Source organism: Equus quagga, chromosome 5, assembly GCF_021613505.1.
Source record: "Equus quagga isolate Etosha38 chromosome 5, UCLA_HA_Equagga_1.0, whole genome shotgun sequence".
Taxonomy (NCBI): Eukaryota; Metazoa; Chordata; class Mammalia; order Perissodactyla; family Equidae; genus Equus; species Equus quagga.
In genome coordinates, this window is record NC_060271.1 from 34,358,771 (window position 1) to 34,382,677 (window position 23,907).

General features: G+C 52.0%; 1 protein-coding gene across 3 annotated transcripts in view; it reads left to right on the top strand.

The window, feature by feature from the left end:
* Window positions 1-23,907, top strand: part of TMCO4 (transmembrane and coiled-coil domains 4) — a 92,383-nt gene that overhangs the window by 18,496 nt on the left and 49,980 nt on the right. For all 3 annotated transcript variants that reach the window (XR_006888562.1, XM_046660598.1, XM_046660597.1), the window contains exons 4-9: window positions 2,114-2,288; window positions 3,019-3,046; window positions 14,904-15,036; window positions 22,356-22,453; window positions 22,707-22,850; window positions 23,560-23,679. Coding sequence is in view for 2 of the 3 variants with exons in the window: in XM_046660598.1 (XP_046516554.1) it covers window positions 2,114-2,288; window positions 3,019-3,046; window positions 14,904-15,036; window positions 22,356-22,453; window positions 22,707-22,850; window positions 23,560-23,679 (698 nt within the window). In the remaining variant the exon portion in view is untranslated. The remainder of the gene's footprint in view (window positions 1-2,113; window positions 2,289-3,018; window positions 3,047-14,903; window positions 15,037-22,355; window positions 22,454-22,706; window positions 22,851-23,559; window positions 23,680-23,907) is intronic.

The following is a 23,907-nucleotide window of genomic DNA, read 5'->3' on the forward strand; positions in this document are numbered from 1 at the left end:
TCCTGCCCCCGGGACACACCCACATGCCATCCTGAGATAACCCCAGCAATTGCAGTGGGGTAAGTTATAATAGCTGCAACGCAGTAGCTAACATTTACTGAGGAGCTAAGGTTATCAGGTGCCAGTGCTGTTACCCTATCATTTAATCTTTCCGACCAACCTTTGAGGCAAGTCCTGTTATCATCTGCATTTTACAGCAGAGGAAAATGGAGCTACGAGAAGCGAAGTAGGGGCATGAAGCCAGTCACGGAGAGAGCCAGGACACCCCCAGAGCATCGGGCATCAGAGCCCAACTCTGAACCCCATTCTCCTCTGGGTCACCTTATAAATAAAAGTAATGATGCTAGCTGACCTCAGCTGAGCATCTACTCAGGCCCAGCCCCGCCCTGATGCTTTCTATGTATCATCTCATTTAATCCTCAAACCGCTTAATGAAATTGGTCTCTTAAACCCCTTTGCAGATAAGGAAGCTGAGGCACAGAGAGGTCAGGTTACTTTTGCAAGGTGCTCCGTCGCTCAGCTCTCCCTTCAGGAGTGAAGGGCTCTCCCCAGCTGCTGAGAGGGCTGCCCACACAGCCTGGGCCTGCCTCAGCTGGAGAGAGCCACCTCGCCCCAGGTTCTGCCCCCTTTCCTGAGGTGGCCTTTGTCCAATGACTGGCCGATGTGGGGGTATAAAGGCCTGCCCTCTCGCCCACCAGGGGCAGCTCTGAAGGGCCAGCCCATCTTCAGAAACCCGTGCAGGGTCGGCTGAGTTTTCCGTTGAGGCTGCATCGCAGCTCGACAGCTCCCCTGCCCAGGCCTGCATCCTCCCTGCCCTCCTACAGGTGTTGATGCCAAGGGGATCCCTAATCATCTCCATTTCAGAGCTGCTTCCTGGGACCAGAGCTGGGACCTGGACCATGGCAGCAATGGGGCCAGGATTAGTGCCTGAGTCCTTCACCACTCCCATAGCGGACCCCGGCCTGCAGAGGTCTCTCCACTCGGGTTTCAGCCCCAGCAGCTCTGAGGACTGGGATGGCCGGGCTGCCTGGGAGCCCTGGGGGCCAGGCCGAGTGGTGCAGGCAGGGAGCATCCTGGGATCGTCCCCACCACCAGGGAGCTCTGTTTGTTTCTGGGAGGCCTGATTCCACCCTGATGTGGTCAGAACGTGGGGTGCAGAACCCGGGGGGGATGCACCAGGACAGGGCAGGTGAGGCAGGCTGGGGCACTGGTTTGGAGATAGACCTGGCTTCTAGGTCTCAGCCTTTTCTCTGGACGCATATGATCACCTCCTGATTGACTCTCCAGCTCCGCATCCACAGCCACCCGCTCCAGCGCTCTCACTGCCACAAGTGGCAGCTGTGAATCCAAGGCTGATGTGGACTTGGCCACAGTCCCCAAAATGCTGTGTGCTTCCCGCACCTGTGTCGCAGCTCCTGGGGCGCCTTCTCCCCTGGAGTGCCCCACCCATCCCCCCACCCAGGGAATCCTGTGGGCCTCAACTCAAATGCACGCCGTGGACAGAGACCCCGTGGTGGCACTGGGCACGGTGGGAGGACAGACTCTTCGTCTGCACTTTATCCCCTTCTGTCGCAGCTGACTTTCCCAGGAAGCACGTCCTCGGGGATTTCCAGCAGCAGCAGATCTCCTTCTGTGGGAAGCCTTTGCTCGTCGCTGCCCGCTGCCTATGCAGGTCGATCGGGGGCTCCCTCTCTGGACTCATGGGGACTTGACTCCTGCCTCTGTCCTAGCGTATCACGGCCCTAGGATCGGTTAGTTACGTCCCTGCCTCCACCCTGCTGTGAGCTTCTCATCAGAGGCTGCATCTTGCTCATCTTTGATCCTCCGCCTCCAGCGCAGCCCCCGGCTCAGGCTGGCCCCAGGGAGTGTGGTCAGTAGCTACTCGTTGACCTCCTTCCTGTGGCTTATCAGCCTGTTTGGTAAAAGTTTTGGTCGGGGAGAAGCTAAAGTCGGGTGTTTGGCTCTCCCTGAACTCGGTGGCCCACAGTCACCACGGGCTTTCTGTACGTGCCGGCTGTTCTCGTCCGTGAACGCATCTGACCTAAACCTCCCAGGGCCTTGTAAGATGCACGTTCTGGGAAGCGGTGGGCTCTGAGCCGTGTCTGTCTTTCAGCTCCTTCTGCACAGAGTTTGTGGCGGGCCTGGTGAAGTGGCTGGAGTTGTCTGAAGCCGTCTTGCCAACCATGACAGCTTTTGCCAGCGGCCTGGGAGGCGAAGGAGCAGACATGTTTGCTCAGATTTTATTGAAGGACCCCATCTTGAAGGACAACCCGTTGGTGATCATTCAGGTACACCCTCCACCCAGGGGGCATCTGCGGGGGGAAGTAGAAGCTTATTTCCTTTCAAACTCAGTCGGAAATCACTTCCTTGGGGCAGGGTGGTTGAAAGATAAAATATTCAATGTGATAATATCAAATTATCATTATTAAATATTTACTATTGATTTAATTTATTACTTGAAGAGTGCTTATTAGATGCTAGTACCTTTACAAATATTCACTCATTTAATTCTCAAAGCAACTTTTGGAGCTAGGTAATATAATCATCTCCATTTTAGATGAGAAAAAGTGAGGCACAGAGAGGTTAAGTAACTTGTTCCAGGTCGTGCAGCTGACAAGCGGCCGAGCCAGGCTTTGCACCTGGGCAGTCTGATTCCAGAGCCCATGCTCCTGAGCGCCAAGCTCCGGTGCCTCTTTTCGGAAGCAGAGCTTTGCTGTGTGCCCATGGGCATGTCAGTCACCTGCTCTGTGCAGTTGGAGCGGGCAGAAGCTTGACATGGGCTGTTGGTGGGTCACGTGTGCAGATTTACCACGGCCCTCCCTCTCCTTCGTGTCACTGCGGGAATTCTCACACCCTGGTTTCTTTCTTTATCTGCTTGTGTGTCTGGCTCACCCTAGAATATAGGGCAGAGATGTTTTGTCTGCCTTGTTCTCCCACTGAGTGAGTGTCAATAAATATTTGTCGAATGAGCAGGCTGATTCCATTTCAAATTGCTAATTCCTGTTACTTTTCCCCCAGGACCTTCTGAGCTTCTCACTCAAGGATGGTGAGTTGATTTCCTAAGTTCTGTACAGTGTGGGCGCTCGTCTTCTCCTTTGGCCAGTAAAGCCAGTGATACGTGTTGCCCGCTGTGGCCGGTCCCTCATGGTCCTTTTGGTGAAGAAAGGAAGTGGAACCCGGTCTAGTCGGGGAGCCGGGGAGCTCTTCCTTTGTGCCGAGTGCTGCTGGTGCTTCCTGGCTGTTGTTTCGTTTATGCCCCGTGGTTCTCCCTTCTAAGCCGCTCTGAACCTGGTCCCTTCCCGTCTCCACCCCCTACCCTGTCTGACCACTATCACCCCCTCCTGGATGACAGCAGGGTCTCCTCACTGGTTGTCCTGTGGCCCCTCTGGCCAGCAGTTTGTTCTCTTCCCTGCAACACGAATGATCTTTCCAGATGCACCTCTGACCACACTGCCTCCCGGCTCCTGCTTGGGGACTCCGGCAGCACTCAGGGGAAAGACCAGCCCCTCTGGGTGGCCCTGGCGGGCTGGCCCCGACCATACCTCATCTCTCACCATACTCCCCTCCCAATCCCACACTGGCCTCCTCAGTGCCCTGCGTGGGACACCGTAGCATCTGTGCATGTGCCCTTTGGCTGGTGGGACAGCCTCATGCCCCTCTCGCCCCTTGGCTCTGCCTGTCGCTCCTCCCTCTGCTCGTCAGCAGTCCTTAGGGAGCTCTCCAGGCCACTCCCCCGGCTCCGTGTCACCCAAGGTTGCAGTTGAACAGCTGGTTCCCTGCCTCTTTGCTTAGTAACTGGCTTCCCCTCCAGCCCCCAAGCTCCATGTGGGCAGGACCCGTCCAGTTTTCTTCACCATGTGCTTCTAAGCCAGCACCTGCAGGTCACACACGCCGTAAACATCATTCAGTGAATTAATGAGATAGATCTTACTGCCCTTTTTTCTTTTCCCCAAAGCCCCAAGCATGGCTGTATATCCTAGTTGTGAGTCCTTCTGGTTCTTCTATGTGAACCGCCACAGTGTGGCAGCTGACAGATGGTTGGTGTGGTTCCACCACCGGGAAGCGAACCCGAGCTGCCAAAGCAGAGAACGTGGAATTTCAACCACCAGTCCATCAGGACTGGCTCCTTACTGTCCCGTTTTATAGATGAAGAAGTTGGCTCAGAGAGGTTAAGCAATTTACCTGAGGTTGCTCAGTAAGTGGCAGTGAGGGATGCTACCTACATTCATTTCCTAGGGCTGTCGGAACAAACTACCCCACACTGATTGTCTTAAAGCCACAGAAACTTATTCTCTCACCGTTCTGGAGGCCAGAAGTCTGAAAGCAAAGCATCAGCAGGGTGTCACTCCCTCTGAAGGCTACAGGAGATGATCCTTGTGCCTCTGTTAGCTTCTGATGGCTCCAGGCACTTAGTGGCTTGTGAGCGCGTCACTCCAATCTCTGCCCCTGCCTTCCCTGACCTCCTCTCCTCCCTTTCCTCTCCTCTGCGTAGATCTACAAGGACTTTATACAGAGTGATCTCAGCTGGAGATCTTTAACCAATTATATCGACAAAGACCCTTTTTCCAAACAAGGTCATATGCATAGGTTCCAGGATGTGGCTGTATTTTGAGGGGTCACCATTCAACCCACTTCACACCTCAGGGTGTTCTCCATTAAATCACTACAGGGCTGCCTCACGATCGATCGCCTCCCTGCCCTTAGCTCCCCGTCAGCTTCCCACCACCTCCTCTCTGCCTGGGGGCCCCTGTTACCGTGCGTGTGGCTTCTGTTTCCTGAGCTGGTGAGAGGTTTTAGCAGGAAGCCCTCCGATGTTTATTCTGGTGGCAGGCCGGGAGAAGGACACAAAATTGGAAATGAAATCCCAGCAACCTCCCGACCATGGAATGGGGAAAGTTTCACCAACTCCCCGCCGGAACCTGGCCCATGGGGGTGGGGGGTGGGAGGACAGAATTTCGAGAGCAGGAACAGCCTGTGCAGGAGCACAGGCAGGAAGGGGTGCTCAGAGGAAGGTCAGTGGGGCAGGGGCCCACGGGCAGGGCTTTGGGCCACCCTGGCGGCCGTGGTGGGCTGAGCTGGGGAGGGGAGCAGGATGGATTTCGGCTGGGCGGACTTAAGGAGGCATCCCCATCGGCCAGGTGTGAGGAGACACAGGCCTCAGTGAGGGCAGCAGGGGTTCTGGGGGCGAGGGGCGGACCCAGGACTCATTCTGAGAAGAGACAGCAGAACTGCTCCCAGACCAGGTTGGGAGGATGTGGGAGAGAAAACGATCCGAAGTGACGTCTCAGCTCTGGAATTCTGGTTGTGATGCCAGCTGCCAGGGTGTCGGGATCCCGGCTCAGGAATCCTGGCACTTGTCTTCAGAGACCTAAATATAGGGAGCTGGGACTTCCTCCAGCCCACACCACAGGCCATAGGAACCGTTTTCTCATGCTCGCCTGCTAGCAAAGCTTGGTTCAGGACGGTCACCATCTGCAAGGGGCTTCTTGTTAGGAGAAGAATATATTTTCCTTGTTATTAAAAAAACAAAAGGACCCATAAGCCCTTACTACTCACGGGCGGTCCATGGACCAGCAGCACCCGCGTGGGGAGCTTTGTTAGAAATGCGGAGCCTCAGGTTAGAACGCTGACGTCCTGAGTCAGGCTCCGCGGGTTCTCAAGGTCCTGGCAGTTCCCGTGGACTTTACGGTCTGCGAAGCGCAGCTCCTAGGCTCAACCCCCAGGGTGTATTTTTGGCCCTACTCCATCCAAACAGAGTATTTTAACTCCACATCTCAGAGCTGAATGGGGCCTCAGGGCCCAGCCCCTGCCTTCCGGGGTGGCGTTAAGTCAATACTTCTGTTTACCCCTTGAGGCTGTGGCTTGCCCCGAGGAAGTGGTGGGCTTGGTCTGAGAACGCTCAGTTGTATCACTTTGTTTTTTAAACAGAAGTAAGGGAAGGATCATAATTCCTGGTCCTCCTGGGTGCCCGTGGGGAAGGGGTTCAGTTTGCACGGAGGTCTGGGGCTCCGGTGGCCCGGGAGCAGAGCAGCACCGCAGCACAGAGACTCTCGTGTTATTATCATCGTAACGACAAAGCCACCAGTTGTTGAGCGTGCACTGTGCGCACGGCCTGCTGCTAAGGGCTGTGCAGGCCTTGAGCCCCCTCGGCCCCCTGAGGGCTGGTTGAGGCTGTTGCTCCCATTTCACAGACCTGAGACTCACACGGTCAAGGTCATCTGGGATGAGCTTCTCATTTTCCCAGGTGGAAAGATTGAGGCCCAGAGAGGGAAAGTGGCTTTCCTGGAGGCACACAGTGCCAGAGGCAGACTGGGAGTCAGAGCCAGGTCTCCGGCCCCCCAGGCCAGTACTTTATCCCACTGCATCATCACTGGGTCAAAGGAGAAGCTGCCCCAGTGCCCTGTGTCTGCCTGACCTTCTCCCTTTCCTCACCCAGAGAGTCCTGTTTGTCCTGTCCCTCTTGCTGTCCGCAGCTGCAAACCACAAACCCTCCTGAGCACCTGTGAGCCCCTAGGACACCTTAACTTACCCTGTTTGCTGGGCGTGACCTTGGCCCAGCTCTTGCAGAATAATTGGAGTGGGTTTAAAGTCGCCTGTCTTACATCATTGCCTGGTACTTCACGCCCTCCCAGGGGCGTTCTCGTAGCAGCATCTAAACCAGCATTGCCTTTTAAATTTCTATCGAGAATAACCAGCGCTCATTAAGCACCTGTTAACACTGGTCACTGCACCTGGCCCCAGTCAAACATCATCTTATTTCATCTTCACGGCTGTCCTGTAATGGAGGCACTCGCACTTCACAGATGAGCAAACTGAGGTTAGAGGGGTGAAGTCATGGGCCTAAGCTGCTAGGTGGCAGAGCTGGACATTCTGAAACAAATGCTGCTAACGAAACCTTAGCAGATTTTACCCACAAGGGTGGGGAATATAGAGGCACCCACAGAGGAATGTGATAATACCTCAGATCTAAATATTACCAGACTCTGAGAACATCGGGGGGGTACCTTTGGTTTCTCTGATAGCCCCATCAAGTACTGGCAGCTAGGAACAGGAGCGGCTTTAGTGGCACACTGGGACCCCAATGGGAGCAGGTGCTAGGTCAGGAGTAGCTGGACCCTCAAATCATCCAGACCACCCTCGATGGGAAACTGAGGCCCAGACTTGGGAGTGGCTTGCTGACAGTTGTCTTGTCCAACTCTTTATCCATGTTAATGAAGAAGCAGGGACCAAGAACTGGGAGCATTTGGGGGTCAGCCTGCCAGGTTGTTAAAATTCAAGTTCTACCTTGGCAAGTTACTGAATGTCTCTGTGCCTCAGTTTCCTCTGGTGTCAAATGGGAATAACAGTGGTCTTTACCTTATAGGGTGCTGGTGAGGATTAAGTGAGGTAACCCATGTAAGCTGCTCAGCACAGAGCTGGCACGCAGGAAGCAGGCTGCGAGTACCGCCGAGGTGGTGGTGGTGGGTGGTAAGATGGGAAAGCCCTGGGAATCAGGAAACCTGGATTCTCGTCCTGTCTCTGAGACCCTCTTGTTGTGTGACCTTGAAACTGACTTTGGTTCTAAGAACACAGGCAAGGATCTTGTAAGGAGAACATCAGTGTCGTAGTTGGGCCAGTTGTTCAAGTCCTTCCCCGCAAGCTCCATAAGAGTAGGGCCCTTGTCCTGGCCTGTTCATCATCATATCCCACTATCTACAGCACTGATAGACACATGAGGAGCATTTAGTGTTTGTTGGTAGATGAATGGGTGGATGAAGGGATGGAGGGAGGGAGTGAGGGATGAGTGGATGGATGGAAGGATGGATGAAGGGATGGAGGGAGGGAGTGACAGATGGGTGGATGGATGAAGGGATGGAGGGAGGGAGTGAGGGATGGGTGGATGGATGGGTGGATGAATGGCTAGAAGGATGGATAGATGCACAGATGAAAGGATGAATGGATAGAAGGGTGGATGGGTGGGCTTTCTTTAGAGGATGAGCTTGCATGCGGAGCAGGGTGGTGTGTCTGAACTTGAGGGTTAAGGCATCTTCCTTCACACAGTGGAGGAGGAGGCCCCTGTGCTGCTGGATTTCTCTCTGGGTGTAGGGCAGGGTGATTAGTCATGAAACGAGCCCAGCACTCAGCACGAAAAGCTGCATTTCTCAGAACCTCCTGGGAGGTTGACCTTTACTGACAGTATTGGGATCTTAGTCACAAAATGATGCCATCCTGGCAGCTGGGCGGAATTTTTTTTGTGCTAATAATTCTCTTCTCCTCATCCAGGAACAACCCACAGAGCATTTTACCCACACAACTGAAAAAACGAAGTCTTGTATATGTTGAAGGCTAAACCGAATCTGAGCCGGTAACCCTAAGCCAGGGTTCCTTGCCCTTGGCATTGTTGACGTTTGCGACTGGATCATTTTTGTTGTGGGGCCGCCCCGGGCATTGTAGGGTGTGTAGCACCATCTCTGGCCTCTGTTCGCTAGATGCCAGAAGCATTTCCTGAGTTGTGACAACCAAAAATGTCTCCATACGTTGCCAAATGTCCTCTGTGGGGCAGAGACGTCCCTGGTGGAGAACGGCTGCTCTGGGACCCCAAATTTGGCCATCTCTGGTGGAGCGGGTTTATGTGTGTGTTTGGTACAGAGAATAAGTTATTCTAGTTGGTCTTCTTAGCCCTTTCCGTAGATTGCGAATTATTGCATAGTCTGTAATCCTCAGACCAGTGACAAGTGTGGGTACTGTTGTCCCCACTCACAGTGGAGGAAATTAGGCTCAGGAGGTTGAGTAAATAACCCAGGGTCACATTTCAAAGTTTCAAACTTCCATTTAAGGCAAAATGAGTCTGTGGTGCCCAGGAAACTTAAATTGAGTCATAAATTTTGCCCTCTGTACCCTCAATCCAAAGAGAGCGTCAGCTCTGGGCCCTGGAACCCGAAGAGATGCACACATGAGACCTAACAGTCTTCACCGTAGGCAGACCTGGCTCTGCCTTCTGGCCTGGTCTTTATTACTGAATTGAAACCCTGCCTCACCAGTGGATCAGAAAGGTGTGAGATGTTGGTCTTTGGTCGTGGTGAAATTGCAAACATCGTCCGGTGGAATGACTCCCACTGCCCAGCAGAGGGCCTGGCACGCACAGCGGGTGCTCACTTCTCACTTGCTGAATGGATGAACCCTGGTTGCTGGGTTCTCTGTCAGCATCCTCGAGATTTGTACAGACTCCTGAGCCCCACACCAGACCTCCGGTCTGCGGGGCCGGGGAATCTGAATTTTCACCAGCTCCCCTGTGACCTCCCATTGGAGGAGTCATCTTCCTCTCAAGGCCCCACGTCACCATGTCTGGATTCAAGTGCACAGAGACTCGCAGGCTCCTGTCTCCCGAGGTCACTGAGAGATGGTGGCGCAGATGCTGCTGCGGGGCTGTTTCAAGTCCATTTGACCTTGGACTTTTGAAGAACCCTTCCTGTGTGAGGGAACTGGCACCCTGAGGCTGACCCTCAGACCCCTGGGCTGGAAGGGACCTCAGGAGACAGCTCCTCTGGCTTGGTCCTTCGGGTGGGTTTCCAAGCCCTGGCCCAGGCACTGACCTGAGACCTGGACAGCCCTCAGGAACAGTGGGGGATGTCGCGATCCCACTGCTGAGCAGGCGGGGGCAGGTCAAGGCCTGACCAGATGCACGGGGAGGTCAGGAGGAAGGAGCAGAAACTGAAAGCGATGGGCGGGCTCGGAGACGTGTGGAAGACAGTGCCTGCCATCTCATAGCCGCGGTTCCCAGGTCCTGGGTGGGACCAGGCACGGCTTCTGCAGCCAGACTGTCCTCTTCACTGCCCACCAGCTGGGTGACCCTGGGAACGTGACCTAAGCTCTCTGCCCCTCAGTTTCCTCTCTGATTCAACGGAGATACTCACAGTACCTGCCTCCTCGGTGGGTGTGAGGACTCAGTAAGTCAGTCCATGTGGAGGGTACACCGAGTGGAGTTTAGAGTGAGCAGTGGGCAGATGAAGCTTCCAGAATTAACGTGATTATCAATTATAGGGTGTTTCTGCCGGAGGAGGATACAGATCTCATCCAGCATAATCATCCTCCCTTATCCTGGACCTCTCCCAACAGAGATCCTTTCGTTCATTCATTCATTCACTCACTCACTCATTCCTACAGATTCCCTTCTTGGTTCACAGAAAGATCATTACACAGCTGCTTTGTTTTAGGCACAGGCCTGGGTGCTCAGGATGCGCAGTTAACCTGGAACTTCTGGTCTACGGGGCAGACACAATAAACAAGTAGGCAAATTTAAAAATCCAGTTTTAAATGAGGACAAGAAGAAAATACGTCATGGGAAAGGAACAGAAAGCAGGTGGAGTGGGGTCAGGGAGGGCTTCTCTGAGGAGGTGGCCCTTGAGGAAGGAACTGAGTGATGAGCAGATCAGGAGAGAGTATTCCAGGTGTTGTCAGGACTGACATTTAAGCGTGACTCCTCACTGTAGGAGAGTACCCCACGCAGAGGAGAAGAGAGGCCTTACCCGGTAAGCCTACTCTCTCCCTGTCCCCTGGGGAGCAGGACTCAGAGGGGACTGGAAACAGAGTAGGGCTGGGCTGGACAAGGGACGCAGGACAGGGTGTGTTGTGCTGGTTGGTGTGGGTGAGCGCTTCGGAGAATGCTGGCAGACAAGGGAGAGCTTCGTTAGTTAAAGAGCCAACATCTTAGTTGCCAGGCATCATCCTGAGCACTGAGACACAATAAGGAACGAAAGAAAGCTTCCTGCTCTGGTGGACTGACATTCTGGCGGGGAAAGCCAGACAGTTAACTACCCACAGATGTTGCAGTGGTAGGAACAGAGTGAGTGGGGGTGTGCTGCTCTGCTTTAGAGGCTGATGGCTTCTCTAAGGAGGTAATATTTGAAATCTGACCAATGAGAAGGGACCAGCCAGGCAGAGCTCTAGGGGAGGAGCTTTCTAGTTAGAACAGCAAGTGCAAAGGCCCTGGGGTAGGAATGAGCTTGGCTTCTTGGCAGGATAGATACTCCTGCATGAAACAGGGACTGGTAGAAAGTGAGGTGGAAGAAGGTGGCAGGATGGGGCCAGATAACCTGCAGCCTCGCAAACAGTGGGAAGAAATGTGAATTTTATTCTAAGTGCATTGAGGAGCCGTTGGAGAGTTTTAAGTTTGGGGAGAGAACATGGTCAGATTTGATTTATCCTTCCAGCTGCTGTGTGGCAAATAGTGTGCAGGGACAAGAGTGAAAGATGAGACCCAATGAGACGGCTGGCAGTTGAAGAGCGATGGCGGTCACGGTGGCAGTGGCAGGTGATGGCAGTGGAGAGGGAGTGCAGTGGTCACACTCAGGATATATTTTGGAGGCGCAGCCGTCAGCATTAGCAGGTAGATTGGATGTTGAGGGTGGAGAAATGAGAAGAATCAAGAACAGTGCCAAGGGTTTTGGCCTGAGCCCCAAGAAAGGATAGATAAGCCCTTGAGGAGGGAGTTGCCTCCTAGCAAGTTGGCGGTAGAGCCAAGACCAGAGAACCCCAGTGTCCCGGGCAGCCTGGGACGCCTGCCCTTCCTTCATCACCCACCACCTTGAAATGACCCTCATACGGGGCAATGTCCCGGAGCCCCGTGCCTGGCTGCCTTGGGACCGTAATCACCTGTGCACTTGGCAGCCTGTATTCCAGGAGCTGAATCACTGCGGCCTTGACCAGTGGAGTATGATTATGATTGCCACCAATTAATCACCGTCACCAAGGCTTGGTTAGTTTCCACAGCTCGATTATCACCCAGGTGCGATAGTCTGTGACCCTGTGAGGGAGTAGGGAACTCCTCTGTTGGTGGAGCTTTAGCTGACCTCATAACCCCAAGACACGACTCGGGGTTGTCTGCTCCCTGGCACGTAGACGGCTGGTTCCCCTTCTCGGGCAGCAGTCAAGGGCAGCTGGGCGAATGCTGCCGGACAACGACCCGCTCTGAGGACCCTGGTTCAAGGAAGGGACTGGTTTATTTTGTAGAAGCTGAAACCTCAAACTTCAGGATTTGGGGAGCTGTGTCGTGTTGAAGCCTAGCCAGTGCTACTCTAGTATCCTCTTATTGCCCAGCAGTGCAGACACCCGTCAGAGGAGTCCAATTCTGCCACAGTCATAAGGGCCCATCCTAGACCAAGAGTCTCTCCTGCATTATTTAATTGAATCCTCAAAACTTTGTGAGGTGAGTCTTGCTGTTTCTGTTTCCACCTGAGCAAGGATGAGCTGTTTGCCCAAGGTTGGACGCACAAATAGAATTCCTACCCAGTGTATCCAGTCGTTAACTGAACATTTATTCTTTGTGCCAGGCATTATTCTAAGGACTGGCGAGACAGCAGTGAAAAAAGACTAGCCTTATAAAGTTTATATTTCAGGGGGAGAGACAAACAAAAAAATCAGATAGGATATCGGAGAGTGGTGGGCCCTGTGAGGAACCAAATGCAGGGGGAAGGGTGGAGGGCACCAGGGAAGGAGCGGACAGGACAGCCTTTCTGGGCAGGGGGCGTGTGAGCAGAGACTGCATGAGGAGGAGCCCCACGTGAAGATTGGGGCAATGAGCCTTCCAGGAATTGGAAACAGCAACTGCAAAGTTTCTGTAGCTGGAACCTTCTAGAACTTTCTAGAAGGAGAGGTCATGGAGTTGGTCAGGAGCCTTGTAGGTCATAGTAGAGTTTGGATTTGGTTCTAATCATGACAGATTTCAGGTCTACATTATCACCAAGGAAGGAGAACAGCAAAGTGCAAAGGCTCTGTAGCTGGAACCTTCTAGAAGCTTCTACAAGGGGAGGTCATGCAGTTGGCCTGGGCCTTGTAGGTCATAGTAGGATTTGGATTTGGTTCTAATCATGACAGATTTCAGGTCTACGTTATCGCCAAGGAAAGAAGAGAGTAAAGTGTCAGGAGCCCTGACTGGAGTCCCATCTCCAGATGTGAGACATTTCTGGGGTTGGGGAGGAACCGAGGAGGGAGAGTTAGAGTCTGGAGGGAGGGAGACCTGGGAGGAGAATCAGCAATGACAGCAGTTCTGTTCCTCCCACTCCAGGGCTTCAGACCCGTGGTTCTCAATGCTCACTGTGCACGTTCAGAGACAATCCCATCCCAGACCGGCTGAACCAGAATCTCTGAAGGGGTGGCGCTCGCTGGGTCAGAGTAACACCCCTCTTGTCCTCCCCAGAGTTTGGAACCGGCTGGGAGATTTCGAAGCAGGGAGGCAGAGGGAGCTCCAGTATCAGCTGATGACTGGAGGATGTGGCCGCAGTTTGGCGGGTGGAGTGTGCCAAGGTGCCCCACCCCGAGGGAACTGGCTGCCCGCTAAGCTCACCACGTGAAGGAGCAGCCAGGCAGGCGGGTCCTGGAGAGAACAGAGAATACCAGACAGGTCCCAGTCAGATAAGGCGCCCTCCTGGCAGGGGATGGGAAGAAGCGACATGGATGCGGTAGCGGTGTTTGTAGATAAACTGGAACAGTCTCAAAGACTTTGGCTGTGAGGGAAAGGGAGGGGAGGATGGTGGGGATTCTGGGTCTCTGGGTGTTGTTGTGTTCCGAGGTGGGGCACCCGAGTGGGTCCTTTATGCCACACAGGGGCCCACTGTCTGGCAAATGGGCTGGGGTTTATCAGCTTAGGTTGGTCATGGACTCAGTCTTGGTAGAAGAGGGGCATTTTGGGTGGGATCCGCCCATTGGTGTGCTACCTGAAGACAGAAGTCCCTCCAACAGGGCCGGTTTCATTTGCCCCCTTCCAGATGCCCCATTCCGTACTAACCAGGTATTACCCCATTCTTACAGGCTTTTGGGCTATGTAAATAGAGCTTGGACAGACCGCCTTTGGTTGAATTTGGATAGATTAATTTTTCCAATTATAAAATTAACCCAAATTCGTTATGGATAATTTTGAAAAGGCAAAAAAAATCACATTTGACGTATTACTTTTTTCTTTTTTCCCATGCAGTGCTTTTTTTTCTCTCTTACTTGGGAACCTATGGCATATTATCAAGAAAATCTTCTATCCATTGTTAAAATTTGTTCCATTGCATAGGGATTTTTTTTTCAGATATTACCAACTTTTCTTAGGAATCTCTTTATGACTTATTTTCTACTGGGTGGATGTGCTGTAGTTTACTTAATTAATCCCCTGGTGCTAGAAACCTCCAGATTATTTCCACTTTCATGTTATAAATGCAGCAGGAGAGCCTTTATTTACTAAATATTTTCTACATTTAGGATTGTTTTCTTAAGAATTCCAGAAATGGAATTCCTGGGCCGAAGGGGAGGCACGTCTTTTTCCCATTTTTTTTTTTTTATTGTGGTAAAATACAGATAACATAAAATTTAGCGTCTTGCCCCTCTTTAAGGCTACGGTTCAGTGGCATTAAGTAGATTTGCATTGTTGTGCAGCCATTGCCACCAGCCGTCTCCGGAACTCTTCCCATCTTGCAAAACTGAAACCGCCCCATTAAACACTGACTCCCGCTGCCCCCCGCCCCGTAGCCCCTGGTAACCACCGTTCTCCTTTCTGTCTCCGTGCTTGGGGGGATGCACATTTTCTTATGTTTCTGGTACGCGTTGTCGGGTTGCCCTTCAGTTTTACGGTTTACGTCAGTGCTCTCTCCCGCCAGGGATGTGTGCGAGCACCCATTTTCATCACCCCTCTGACAGCTTTGGGATTTGAAAAAATGATCTTTGCTGATTTGCCTGGTGAAAAATACCACCTGGCTTCAGGTTAGTATTTTTGATAGTCGCGCCGTATTCCGTCTAGGAAGCTGTGCTGTTGTTTCAGTGCCTGGTTCTCACGGGCTGCGCGTTGAGGATGTTTCCAGGGTTTGCGTTTTAGCAGTTACACTGCTGTTAACATCTCTGCTTAACAGCTAAGCTGATTCTCTGCCTGTCTGTCTCTCTCTTTCGAGGGCACTATGACGCGCGGGCCCGAGTCCTCATTTGCCACATGACCTCTCTCCTCCGAGTGCCCTTGGCAGAGCTGGATCTCCTTGAAGAGACGTTCCTTGAGAGCCTGAAGGAAATCAAAGAGGAGGAATCTGAGTAAGAGAGCCCTGGACCCCAGCCCCGCTGTCAGGAATCGTGGACTTCCACTTGAGCGCACTTTTCAGATAACAGCATTCCCTCTGCGCTAGCCCCCCACCCCCCCCCCCATTGCATGGTGCTGTGAGGTGGAGGGAGCACTAGGACTCTCTGTCCAGTCACTAACTTGCTGTGTGACCTTAACAAGTCAATTACCCTCTCTGGGCCTCTGTCCTCATTTGTAGGAAATGGGAATTGAATGGATGATTGCTAAGGACCGAGCGTCTGTGACTCTAACACCCCATGGCCCCAACACCTCGCTCCACCTCAGGCTCTTATAACATCTTGTCCACGGGCTGCAGTGGCCTGGGTTCAAATCCCACCTCTGACACCCATCTGCTTTTTGACCTTAGGCAGGTGCCCTCCCCACCAAGCCACAATATTCATGTCTATAAAATGCGAATAAGGATAGAGTGCTCCCAGGGTCATTGTGAAAAACAACCGTGATTGTGTTATAAAGCGCTCGGCCCAGCGCTGATGCGTAGCTCTTGTTCAGTGGGTGTGAGCCCTGCCTTCCCCCACAGGCCCCTGCCCTCCATGTGGTCAGGAGTGTGCAGGGGATGTTATCCTGGTAGCGTGGCCAGAACTAATCTAATGCTCGAGCAGTAAATCCATCCCATCGTAGCCGGATCGCGGGCTCCTTGCACCAGATGCGTCTCCCAGCCTTAGGATTTGTTCGGCCCTGATGGCTTCCTTTGAGCAGCCAGGTTGCACCAGTCCAGCCCAGTTGGGAATTCAGTGCTGAAGCCAAATTCGGGACTGGAGCCGCCCTCCTGCCAGGGTTTGTAGGACAAAGGGAAGGGGCATTTCGTTGAGAAAGGAGGAAACTTGTTCTGTCAAAATAACCTGAAAACAGACTCATTTTGACTCCCAGAGCTGTGTCAATAAAGAAACCCCTGATCCAGGCCGGTTAACATGATCACAGGGTCTGACCACATTCTTTGGACATACTGGGCATTGGTAGTATCGTACGTGCCTTGACACGAAGGAAACTCTTGGTTATTGCTTGGAAATCTTCTGATTGGAAGGACAGATGTTATCCAGAGGATTTGTTCAGCTAATACCAGCGATGCCAGGTCAGGGAATCTGTGAAACAGAAGTTCTAACACGGCTCAGCTCTGCCGCTTACCAGCTGTGTGGTCTTGGGCAAGTTGTTTAACTTCTCTGGGCCTCAGTGTCCTCACCTGCAAAATGAGGATAATCATAGCACCCTGCTTGTAAGGTTCTTGTGTGGCTGAAGTGAATTCCCACGTGTGAAGTGCTTCAAGCCAGCCTCGGACTGAGTAACTAGTTGGTAAATATCATTATTGTAATACTGTTACCATTGCTGCTATAACTGTGTCTGGGCCCTTTCCTCAGAAAAATATTCCACCTGTGTAAATTTTTAATTCCATTTTAGGGACTTTGGAGACCTCTCAGCTTCTACTGATGGTCTCTGGAAGGGTCTGAGACCCAGGGAAAGCATAGCAACTGTTCAGCCAGGAGACCTGGTTCTCGGTTTTGATCCTGCTAAGTCTCTGTGTGGCCCTGGGCACGTCGCTTTCCCTCTCTGGGCACCAGCACCCATTTTTCACCTGTACAAATAGAGGATCGAATTATACGTAGGTTTCTTTTAACTCTAAGGTTTTGTGTGTCTGCAAGGTGAGCTTATCACTTGGCACCCCAAGACGACCGTTTGCAGCTGGGGTTCGGGGTGTGCTGTACCAGCTTTCTGTTCTTGGGTCCCCATCTGAGCCCTGAGGCCATTTCCCCACTTGTTTGATGACTTCACTTCTCTGTGCCTCACTTTCCTTATCTCTAACATGGAGATAATGGTAGTACCTCCATCATAGGGTTATTGAGAGATTACGTACATTAATACATATGCAAAGCTTGGACCCGTGCCTGGCACATAGTAGGTCTAAACATGAGCTAACACCCTCCTGACAGTCGATACTGGTCGCATCAGAACAATGTCGTCCACATATAACTTTTATTGAGTGCTTACTAGACGCAGGCAGAAGTTGTCGTCTTGTCTGGTGCTCATAACAATGCCCCGAGGGCTTTGCAGAGGAAGAAACAGAAAGTCAGAGGGGTGACGTAACTCGCCCAAAGTACACAGCTGGTCAGTGGCGCCATCCAATTCAACCACCACAGCCAGTCTGAATGTCACTTACTGTATTCCTCAAGGCGTGGTTGGCAAGCCCAGGTTCCTCCTTAATTCTAAACAAAGCACTAAAGATAATTCTTTTATGGGGCTCTCTGAGCTTTTACTAGGAAAGTGGCTCCCAGAGATAAGCTCTCCCTCTCTATCTACTGGAGCAGGTGATTTAAAAAAAGAAGGTGGTGAGGATGATAAGGATAGAGAACACCCTCCATGGGAGATGAGATAGCAGAGAGGGAAGTTTATTCGTGGATCCATGAGATGGGCAGTCTGGGGGGCTGGCTCTTCGCTAGGTATCTGTGGCTTCAGCCTGGGATTTGGCCCAAATCTGCATTTTGACTTCAGCCTCTGTCTTGGAAGGCTGGCATGGAACGCCAACTCAAGGTTTTTTCTGGCATCCGAGAAGATGAGTGTGGCCAGTGACTGTATGATGGCATAGATTGCCACGGTCTTTAACCAGCGGGCACAGTCAGTAATAGGAACTGGGCATCATTTGAATTGAGTGTCGTGCTCTGGACTCTCACTCGCAAATACAGGAAGCGTTGTAGATGTAACTCAGAGCGGGCGTCTCCTCTTGTGCTCTCGATGTTGAAAGTCAGTCAGACAACTGGAGTAACTGCAGGAGTCAAGCGCTGTGATAATTAATGATGCCTGGGAAAGCTATTCCTTTGGTGTACAAAGCAGTTATTCAGAACGTTCAAGTACTTAAATAAATAGGGAAATGGACTGGCAGTTCCGATGGGCATTGAGAATGCCGTAGCTAAATAATGTTAGGAAAAATATTCTTTTTGATTCAGCAGATGTTTGTAAACATTTAAATAATAATGCAAAGCGGAATATTAGAGATGAGAGTGTGTCATCCACCTGATCTTTGTAGAAGTGATTTGATACAGCGGCATTCAGGCATTTAACTAGAACAGCCGTCGAGAACTGCACTCACTCTTCAGTTATTTTATTCCCCTTAGGCTATGAGTTTCTCCCTCCGTGGACTCAATTAGAAGCAATGACTGTCCAGTATCAGAGATATGCAGATGTCGCTGTAGGAACGGCCTAGAAGCAGATGGTGCTGAGAAATATCAAGGGCACCAACTCAAGAATTTGACTATGTTCTTAATAATAAATCTGTAGTAATCATTAAGATTTTATGACATTTCAGATTTGTCCAAATATCCCGGAAGTTTCATTCTTGATGGTGATCAGCCTATACTCTGGCTAAATATTTTATTTAGCCAAAATGTCCACTCCGTGCCCCTCTGGTTTTCATGGATGCGGACAGTGAGTCGGGGAAGAGATCACTGCGGGAAGAGGGTCACGCCCAGTGCTTGTCGGGATGCTTACGTCCTGTTGGAGAAACATCTCTGCGCAGCCTCCGGGTCCAAGTCCAGGGCAAGCTGCTGAGGGTGCGGAGCAGAGACGGCTTCGTCGATGCCCTGAAGGTTTGGCCCTGGGATTCTCAAGCCTGAGATGCAGCAGATGCCTGGAGGAGCTGGTTATGGCAGTTTCCTTACCCCCAGGCCCCCTAGCTTCTAGCTCAGGAAGCTGTGCCTTGAACAGCTGCCCTGTGAGGATGCTCGTGCAGTTGATGCAAAGCCCACCCTTTGAAAATTGATGATCTAGAATTCTGGACTAATACAGTGCAGAAAGTTAGAGGGGCCCAGAGTCTGGGCAGTTAGGTAAGCTTGGGGCTCAGGCAGGCTTCCTGGAGGAGGTGACTCTTGAAGGATGAATACTGTTTAGCTAGACAAAGGGAGGTGAGAAGGTCCTCGGCAGCTGCGGACCGGCAGGAACACAGGTACTGAGGCTAGGCAGTGTGCCGGCAGGCAGCTCAGTGTTTCTGGAAGGTAAAGTGTAAGTTAGGGAGTGATAAGGCTGTGAAGGAGGCCAGGACCAGGTTGCAGAGGGCCTGAGTGTCATGCTGGAGACGTGACACTATCCTCAGGGCAGAGGGAGGGAGGGAGGGAGACAAACAGTCGTGGTTCTACTTTCGTGCTTGACATCAGTCACTACAGTGGTACTGTCGTCGTCCTTCCATTTCCAGTTGCTAAGTGAGAAAATTGCGGCTCAGAAAAATTGGGTGACCCGGCAAGATCATGGCACAGCTGGGCTCAAACACCTCTGCTCCAAACTTCCAGACTCCTTCTCAGGCAGTGTTTGTTGAATGAGATGCCGCTGACTCACAGAGCCGGCTGCTCGTCCTGTCACGGGTTCCTATCATACGTCCTCAGCAGCATGAACTTTTCCTCAGGCCTTGAACTCTGCCAAAAGCAACTGTTTCCAGCCTTCCTATTTGCACGGAATGATGCTGGCAATTAGGGGCCAAAGTGTATCTCCAGCCTGTGTTTAGGAGGAAGTTATCGTAACAATGGAAGGAATGATAGTGGCAACAAACATTGAGCGGTTATTGTATGCCAGTCACTGTGTGTGGCTGATCTCCCTGAGTCCGCACGGTGCCCCTGGAATTAAGTACTATCATCATCCCCACTTGTTGGTGAGGAAACTCAGATGGGACAAGGAATTGGTGCCTAGTCACAAAGTTAGTCAGTGGCTCTATGCGTCAGAATAGGCTACGTTTTGCTGCAGTCACAAATGACGTTCAGCTCTCGATGGCTTACAGCAACAAAGGAGCATTTCTTGTTCATGCTCTAAGCCCGTTGCCGCTTGGCTGTGGCTTTGGTCCACACTCTCTTGGTCCTGGGTCCCAGGTTGACAGAGTGACCTCTATCTGGAACCTTGCTGGTCTCAGGGCAGAACAAAAGGAGTCTTGTCAGGCCCCTGTACTCACTCTTAAAGCAATTGCCAGAAGTGGCACCTGGCCCTTCCACCTACAGTTCATTGGCTAAGGTGGGTCGTGGGAGCACTCAGTTCAGGGCAGGGGTGCATAACCTGTCTGTAGGGAGGACCGGTGTGGGGAGGGATAGCTGAGTGTCCGCTGAATGGTGGCACACAACCACCACAGCTGAGGCAGGATGTGTGTTGCAGGGGAGGAAGACATTTCCTCTACCCACTCTGGGTCCTGCTGGCTGAACAACGAATTAAATTCTCATGAGGCAGAATAACAGGAGAAAGTCAAGCAAAGCTTTATAACATGAATACATGGGAGAGGCTCAGGCAAACTGAGCAACTCTCCAAAATGGCAGAAGCTCGCCCCTTAAATACCATCCTCAGCTAAAGACAAAGGAGGATGTTGGGGTGGGAGGAGTCAATTACACGAGATTACAAGAAAAGCACAGTAAAGTAAGGTTACTATGCAAATTTAAGTCCTTGCCTTCTGCGTTGATAAGAGTTTCTAGAGAAAAGGTCATCCCCCTTCTTCCTGGTGCAGAGAAGGAGACACCTTTACAGATGGAGGTTTCCTTTACACATGTAAATGTCTCTTAACAAAGGGTAAGTAAACTCTAGTTTTCAGAGTTTCTCTCATGTCTGCAGTTTTTAAAAGTAACCAGCCCAAAATAATCCTCATGCCACAGAGACATATCTTGGGGTGGCCAATTCCAATCCCCCACAGTATAAACATAAATCCTGTGTTTACAGGGTTTGAATTCTAACATCAGAACCCAAGCTCTCAGTCACCATTCTGCCTTCCATGTGGCTGGATGCATGCGGCTCAGCCTCGTCCCACACGGCTGATGGCATGAATTCACTCATGGAAAACCAGCACCCACAGTGTGCACGGAGATTTTTATCTTTGGTTTCCGCTTCTCTGTAGCGAAGCAACTGAGAAGTGCTGTGCTGTACACCCAGAGGTGCTTAGGAAGATGCTAGTTGACATGAGCTGGCAGAGAACCAAAAGCATGGCGGGTCCCCAAAGGCCCAGCTCAAACCCCATTTCTTTTGATGGCTGGAGGATGGATTATTTCTCACTATCTGGGGCACAGACCTACACCACTCATCAGTGGCCTTGCTGTGGCAGCAACCCACGTACTAAATAGAGGAAGATTGGCACAGATGTTAGCTCAGGGCAAATCTTCCTCAGCAAAATAAAAAATAAAAATAAAAAAAAGTTTGTTGATTGAATGTATGACGAAGGAATGAATTTAATCTTTGCAAACCAACAACCTTACAAGGTGGATGTTATTATCCCTATTTTACAAAAGAGGAAACTGAGGCTCAGGGAGATACAGTCTCATGATGACAACAGCCACCGTATTAGTCACCACTTGCAATGTGCCAACCCATATGCTGAATGCTTGACAGACATTCTCTCCACTGATCCACACTGCCCTCTGGAGGTGTGTACTGTTATCCCTGAACTCTCTGTAACATGGAAACCGTCATAAATCTGCTTCCAAGAGAAGATAAACCATGTGGACTACAAAGCACAGTAGCCGGCGCATAGGAGTCCTCAGTAAATGTTAACCATTGCTCTTCTTTCCTCATCACCATCATCTGCTATCACGCCGTACACTGAGTTGTCCAAACTCCAACTTCAGTTCAGAGTCCACGCTCCTAATGGCCACACCGTCCCAGCCTCGGTCTCTCATCCTGCTCCTAATTGCCCCACAGAGGGCTGCCTGTCCCACGGGAAACCCCAGAGCGCTCACAGCGACCATTCTCAGGATTCACCTGACCCCAATTCACTCCAAATGCTTCCCTTTTGCTACATTTTATAGCTTTTAAATTTCAAGTCTGAACCATTCTAGCTCTTTCCCCAACGCCAAGGTCCCCAGTACAGGCTTTTCTCTAACCCATCTTGGAAATGATTATTCTGAAGAAAATTGGTCTCCAAATGTCCCGGCAGGAGGTGGGCTCAGATGGCAGAGTCGGGGCAAGGATAGGAAGGAGGGAGGTGATGGAGTCTGTGATTCTGTTTGGTACTTGTTCTGGGTCCATCTGTTTAAAGATATTTCTGTGCTTCTTTTGCTATTATTATTATTTTTTTGTCTTTTCATTATTCAAATTGCAACCCTGTTAGGACGGATCGTCGGGTGAGTAGCGCATCTACATACCGGCATTCCCCAGCTGGGTTTTAGAAGTTTTCAGCTTTTTAAAACCATCACTGGGCCCAGGGTGACCTTGGTAGCTTGCTCTGCATGACAGAGTACCCAGCTTTGATCCCAGCTTGGGGGTTGGTGAGGCGGGGTGGTCTCCAGGGGTCCTGGGCACCGCCAGCCCTAAAGACCTACCTTGTCTCCCCCAGAACGGCTGAGGCATCCCGGAAGAAGAGAGAAAACCGGAGGAAATGGAAGCGCTATCTCCTGATAGGCCTGGCGACCGTCGGAGGCGGAACGGTGATCGGTAAGGCCAGTCCAGATGAGATGAGACGGTGGCACGTGGGCCAGGGCAGTGTGGAGCGAGGGATGATGCCAGGCTGGGAGCCGGAGTGGAGAGCGCATGGGGATCAGCTAGGAGGCGGCCCCCGGCACGTGGGAGGCGCCCTGTCTGCAGTGTGTTCATTGGCATTGTTAGAAGCATCCTCAGAAGGGAGTGGACAGCTGACGGCCACATCCTCACTCACACTGTTACCCACCACGAGCTGCTTCCCTTGCAGGCGTGACCGGGGGTCTCGCTGCCCCTCTTGTTGCTGCCGGAGCCGCGACAATCATTGGCAGCGCCGGGGCAGCGGCTCTGGGCTCCGTGGCCGGCATAGCCGTCATGACCTCGCTGTTTGGGGCAGCTGGAGCTGGCCTGACAGGTAAGGTTCAGAAGGGGTGGTGGGCTGCGAGGGATTTTCAGCCAGGGTGGCCAGGCTCCTGAAGGACATTCCCAGATTCTCACCTGCGACGGCTCTCCAGGAGACAGGAGAACGTGGCTCTCTCACTCTGGGTCCCAGCCCCGCCAGAACTGCAGTGTGCAGCTTGGCAAGGGTCGGCAGAGGGCTAAGTGAGAAACTGGACCTGGTGTAGACTTCCTGGGAATATCTGATGGGGCCTGCTGGCTGCCTCAGAGACCTGTCACTCACCAGAGTTTACCCATGGGGGACTTCATCCAAATCGTACTGTCAACAGCCCCCCAATCACACAGATTGTTGCTCCACTCCCCAAGGGGGTCCGTCGCTCCCCACACTGAGAATCTTGGTCAGTCTGATCCACTTTTACTGAGAGGAGTGTGTTACTCCCCGGAAGTTTGTGGGCAGGAAAAGGGATAGAGAACAAAGGGAGCCAGGACAGAGTGGTGGGTATGAGCCTGGCCTCCGAGTTCCGGCCCCAGCCCTGCCACTTGGGGGCCGGCCGGCCTTTGGAAGCCTATTCCCTGTATTGAGTTCAAAGCAAGATGCGTTTGTTCAGAGATAGGGCACACAGTCGGCGCTGACTGTGAGTGTGTGAGCACAGATGGCCGCTCCGAGTGACATTCCCCGGGGCCCCCGGTCACCTCCATTCTCGTTTTTGTCTCTGGGTCTTTAGGATACAAGATGAAGAAGCGTGTTGGGGCCATTGAAGAGTTCACATTTCTGCCTCTGACAGAGGGCAGGCAGCTACACATCACCATCGCCATCACGGGGTGGCTGGCATCCGGCAAATACCGTAAGGACCAGGGGCGGTGCAGAGGAGGATGCGGAGGGCAGTGGGCATTGGCTGAGCTGGGCCTGCTGCTGTGGGCCAGACCCTGGCCTAGGCTTTTGCCTATGTATGTCTTTTGAGGGTGGGTAAGGGAGCTCTAATTTGCAGAGGAGAAACTGAGGCTCAGAGGGCTGAGGTGACTTCATTCCACATCCATCTACTGACCCATCCATCCATCCAGCCACCCATCCA